Source organism: Lolium rigidum, chromosome 7 (assembly GCF_022539505.1).
Source record: "Lolium rigidum isolate FL_2022 chromosome 7, APGP_CSIRO_Lrig_0.1, whole genome shotgun sequence".
NCBI lineage: Eukaryota > Viridiplantae > Streptophyta > Magnoliopsida > Poales > Poaceae > Lolium > Lolium rigidum.
Genome location: NC_061514.1, coordinates 56,761,458 through 56,766,930, shown reverse-complemented (window position 1 = coordinate 56,766,930; position 5,473 = coordinate 56,761,458). Strand labels below are relative to the sequence as shown.

Here is a 5,473-nt window from a genome sequence, read left to right as displayed (position 1 = left end):
TATTTTCCCAGGTTTACTAGCCGCACCGTTTTGGCCTGTCCAGCCGGCCCATCCAAAAACAAATAAGACCAAACCCCAAGGAAGCCGAAGGCCTTGTTTACTTATCCGGGTTGTCTGTTTTTTTTTCGAATGAACTTGTCCGGGTTTTGCAGGGTTCGGTTGGAATTTTCCCAGCCCACCCACAGTCCCGGAAAATCTAGACAGCCCGTTTACCTCCGAGTGTTTTCCGGCCCATCCCGAAAATTCCAACCCTCACGTAAAAAAAAAATTCCAGCCCCAAACGGCCAATCCGAGTACCCGACGCAGACCGTGTCTAGGCGACGGCGCGGACGCCGACCTGGGGCTGGGGACGCCGCCGACGGACACGGCACGGCCTTCTCTCCGGTAACTCCCTTCCCGCCTCTTCCCCTCTCCTTCCCTCCTTAGGTTTCGTGGCGAGCTCCCAAAGTACTCCTCCCTTCTCGTCCTCCTTGTCGTCGTACCGGCGGTGAACTGCAGCATCACCATCGTCCGGCCTCCTTCTCTCTCTCGGTCCTGCCCCCCCCCCCCCTCCCCTCTCGGTCCTGTCAGTTCCCCCTTCTCTCTCGGTGCTGTCCTCCTCGGCTAGTGCGCTGGATTATTGGATTGCGATTTGTTTAGGGTTGGGGCAGGGCACAGCTTCCAAATTTTGTTTGTAATTTGGTGATAGAGCGACTGCAAGAGCACAAGAGTGCATACCCTTTTGGTTAGTTTTGCTCCGTATTATTGATGATTTTCTCGTGTAAGCTTAGTGGCTGTACGTTAGAAATTATTGGATTGGATTTGCCTAGTAATATGTCCAGCTTTATCTGCTCGTGCGTTTGGTTTTGGGGGAAGGGGTTGCTGGTGGGCGTTGTCATGTGCTTATGTTGATATTTTAAAATGGAACTGCATGTGCATGTGGTTAATGCAGATGATTTTGCTCATAAATGTGGGACTCTTATTTCGTTGATACACATGAATATCTTACCGGGTACTTTTGTGTGGTTTGATCATTAATGGAGTTTGGGCCAGCTGCAAACTTTTTGAGAGGTTGGTAGTTGTTTGTTTGGTTGCGCTTAGGCTATGACGATTATATGAAACCAACTAGTAGACAGCAAAAACACCAATTTAGGCCATTTGGTTCCCCCTTGATAGCCTCTCAAACAGGGCTTGCACATACTGAACATGACGACCTTTTTTTTTTATCTTGAGTAATTCCAAAAATACTTTAGTCATTATTTTACCTCAATAAAGTTACTCTCTGCACCTTGACAGTTGGTAAGTACCTTCTACTCTTATCGTGCTATAAACATTCAAGAAACTTGTATATCTGGGCACTGATGGAGCTTACATAAAATTGACATGGGCCATACTGTTGGATCTATTATCCTTACAGGGCTGTTGTTTATAAAACAAAATGTCAGGGCACTTTGTAATCAGTAATGCATCACTCTTTTGCAGTTTTTTGTCAGAAAGGCAGTACGTAAAAGGTTTTACATATATAAGTCACGATGAACATCAACTCAGCAGGTATTATCTTCTTTTATTGTACTTCCTTCTTATTAGCATGTCCTTTTTTGTGTGCTTTAGCATCTTATACAGCAGGAAGCAGTCCATTGTATACTAACGCTTGAAATTGCCTTCTAATCTACTCCAGGTCAGACCACAGGAAAGCAGAAAATAAAAGAGAAAGAGGTACAAAGTATGAAATTTATGATCTGTACAACCTTTTTTGCGTAATATATGTATCTTAATAGAATTTATGAATTTGCAGGCTGCTAAAATTCGATATAGCCTGTTAGGTCTAAAGATTGATCCTGATCAGAAAGCAAGGGGCAAGCTGAGGATGCCGGCAAATGTAGCAGCTTTCTATGGCCCTCCCACAGCTGAGGATCCTCTGGTTGTGTTGGATGTCAGGGATCCAAGTGACATTCCTTGTGTCACTCTGATGCGGGACTGTATACATGAGAATGTTCTTCATGCAAGAATTCTGATGGAAAGGGATCCCTATTTACTTGTCCTTGTTGAAAATTATACTGGATTGTTGTCGACATATCTGAGAACAATCGAAGCACACATACCCGACTCTGAACAGATGTCTGATCCTCACATGATGCCATCATTGACACTTCAGCTTATTTTCACTCAGATGATTGATGGATTGCTTGCTTTGTTTAAACATGGCAAGTGTCACGGGAACTTGAAATTGGAGAACACGTGCTACATGAAGACAAGGAATGGTGACATCATCACAAAGCTTACAGGCTTCAAAGATCGTAAAGGTATTATGTTTAGTCATTCAATAGGGTGAAAACTTATTTGATACCTGTAGACACAGTGCAATTCATAATTTATTACTTCAGTTTCAGCTACAAAGCCTGTTTCACACTACCAGGCTGAGGATATAAGGTCTGTTGGCCACGGGTTGATTGAAATTACTGAAATAGCTGAGGATTTCAATAAGCAAGGCTATTCGCTGGATTGCTTCCAAATTGAGCACCTTGCCCAAAGGCTGAAAACTGTCTCCCCGTAAGTTAATATACCAAAAGTGCTCTAAATTCTGAACTCTCCTTCTATGCAATGAAAAGAAGCGAATGTCTTTTTGCGTTTTCTCGAAAAAATCATGTCTTCATATTGTTTTGGACTAATGCTCAGTTTTTTTTTTGCAGGGGAGATTTGTATATCACCATCGAAGAGATAAGGTCATATCCTTTCTTTTGGACAGAAGTTGAGAGGAGTTTCTTTTTCGTTTCTGAAGTTCCGCTCGCTCTGCACAACAAGTTAGTAAGATCATCGATACAAAAAGAGCAGGACTTGTGTGACCTGCCTTGGAACTGCAAGCACTACAATGGCTTTCTTCAACTTATGATTGATTACCGTCGAAACAACAAATTGCCTGCATATGACTTTGATAGCAGAGTTGATTACGTGCAATTTATCAGTGGCCTGTACACCCATCAAAGTCAACTTACGGTACGTATAATATCTCTTTATTCGATGTTTGCAACTTGCACTTAGACCAAACCATGATATATTATCATTACAGAATCCATATGGTAATGTCGACACAACTGTCAAGTCAACGAACCCACGTCTGTATGCAATCTTATACTCTTTGCTTCCCCGTGGTCCAGGACGCATTAGACAGGATTGATGTCAAGGTAAGGTTTCAATGACTGAAGTTTATTTTTTGACTGTTGTGTTCTAAGTTAAATTTCCCTTGTCACATGTTTAATCATGCTATAGTCAAGTACCCCGTGTTAGTAATATAATTCTTGTAATGATGATTTATAACGTGATGAGTAGTGATCAACTTAAACAAGTTCTCTCCATTTTGTACCCAAAGTTTTTTCGTTTAGCTTTTTGGCAATGTGGCTCCTAGTGCATTTTATGCATAGCAATGGAATCCAACTAATGAGAAAAAGTACTATTAATATAGGGGTCTTTTATGGTACCCCCAACTAAATATAAACCGTTTATTTTTGTCGATCCAACAGGTTGTATTAACTCATACTACTGTCTAAAACCTGTGTGGTATGAATGATACTACCGCCTTGAACCGAAATATAGTCATGCATGCAGGGTCAGACTCGGAAGGGTATACAACGGCATCAAACAAATCCCGTTAAAAGTGGGATTCCTTGTATTGTATATTCTGCAACTACTTTTCGTTGAACTGAAATCATGCAACAATTGCATGCATGCATCACCGCGGGCCGGCCGGCGCCTGGTCATTTTCCCTTCACGGTGGTGGTATAAACTGATGAGATCTTGCCATCTTGACTTGCTAGAAACCCTAGAACTAATGAATTTACATAATACGAGTGCATCACCATTGTTTTAGAAGAATGGCCAAGCCCAAGCTAGTTCTCGTTAGCCATGAGCTTTTCCGTCGTCCCACGTGGCCGGCCGGCAGCCATGCGCACATGAATTCCATCGATGTGGTTCTGATGTTGTAGACTTGTAGTCATACTCGGTGGGGAGAGACACATTTAAAAGGTAATCGTCCGTGAAGAACATGGTAATAAAAAATTGAGATCTTGTTGCCAAGATTTTAGGCTAAATGAATGGAATATTTGGTGGATATAGTGTTTCAATAAATGATTTCCTACTTAAAAAGTCCATGTTGCCCCTATAAATCAACGGCTAGATTTTAATTCATACCTCTCACCTCTGATGAGTAGTAAAAGGTACCATAAAAGTAGCCTTAATATATCCTTTCGTTTGAGTGGAAGGCATTGTTTATTGATGTTGCTGCATTTGGAATTAGTTTTAGTATATGATATATTACCCACTCTTAGCCATTTTGGCTAGTATTGCAGTCTTTTATAGTATCTTTTTTTTTGTAGAATTTGCATTGGCACCTTCTAAAAGAGTGCACTTATCTATTTTCTTAGCGACATCTGAAGGTGTTACAATATGTTTCAGTCTTGCAGATTGTCGACCATGCAAGACTGACGATTCCGGTCACAGCCAGTGATGTGAGGACTATGCTTCTGCCCAACAGAGATGAAGACTTAACTTGCCTGCAGTGCAGCTATGCTATGACCCTTTGAACTCCTCCAGGACATCACGTTGCGCATCTTCCGATTGGTGTCATATTTATATGTTGTCATCTGGCTCAGGGGACATTAATGATCTTTTTCGTTGGAACTTTGAGATGCTGACATGTGTTAGATACCAGACTTATGTTGTACGAGTGTACTACGTGTTGCTTGGTTTGGAGGTAGGGTGAGTTGGGGATAGAATATTCAAGCTTGTACTTTGTTTTTGAGTAATGGGGATATGAAGTCGGTACCATATAAGGGTGTTCGATCTCAGTTGCATGCATGCATTGGCCTTGGCGTACAACCAGGAACCTTTATTAATTGCATCATCTTCAGTGGTAGGCAATATTTGAACAAGGTATGTTAGCGACCAATTTGGAGATGTCCAGCCCCAGCTGCTCGAGAAGCTGATTAGGCTTTTGAATTTTGACAAAGCAAGCAGCAAACTCAGCGGATGCCAGGCGTGGATGCATTAGCATGAGCCCGTCACAACGCCCACATCTGTGTTGCTAAGAAACGGCCCTGTGGCGAGGCGATGAGGCCAAACCAGTTGGCAATCGCCGCATAACCGTAACTATCTTCTTCTAGCACTTGTTAAAGAAGATTCTACTCGAGCAGGGTGAGTTCCTCAGAACACCAAACACCTGTGGTCTGAAGTTTCAGCGAGTGAAAGCCACATTTTTTTGTTTTCCCCGAGCCTCGTTAATTCCATTCAGAGTAAACCACCCTCCACCAAGCCTACCGAGGTTCCTGTTAAAATTGTCAACCGAGTCTAGTCAGTTAAAACTGTCAACCATGGTGGTATATGTGTGGTATGCGCAGGCGTGCAGCAACTGTTAGGCTGCTGGTGCCCTTCCAATCCAACCGATAGATAGTATCTGCCGCCCTCAATTATGCAGCAATAGGATTGGTATGAAGATGTCACA

The 5,473-nt window shown here is 42.5% G+C and overlaps 1 protein-coding gene across 5 annotated transcripts; it reads left to right on the top strand.

The window, feature by feature from the left end:
- Positions 1–297: 297 nt before the first annotated feature.
- Positions 298–4,921, top strand: LOC124675892. 5 transcript variants are annotated; one of them, XM_047211967.1, is made up of 8 exons: positions 298–384; positions 1,462–1,530; positions 1,658–1,695; positions 1,775–2,282; positions 2,370–2,529; positions 2,670–2,973; positions 3,047–3,161; positions 4,429–4,921. In XM_047211967.1, the coding sequence occupies exons 2-7, from the start codon at positions 1,512–1,514 to the stop codon at positions 3,152–3,154; spliced, it is 1,137 nt and encodes a 378-aa protein (XP_047067923.1). In that variant the 5' UTR covers positions 298–384; positions 1,462–1,511; the 3' UTR covers positions 3,155–3,161; positions 4,429–4,921. The 5 variants fall into 5 exon arrangements, with proteins under 5 accessions (XP_047067923.1, XP_047067920.1, XP_047067919.1 ...); XM_047211964.1 differs by having other exon boundaries at positions 2,364–2,529; positions 4,437–4,921; XM_047211963.1 differs by having other exon boundaries at positions 2,364–2,529.
- Positions 4,922–5,473: the final 552 nt, after the last annotated feature.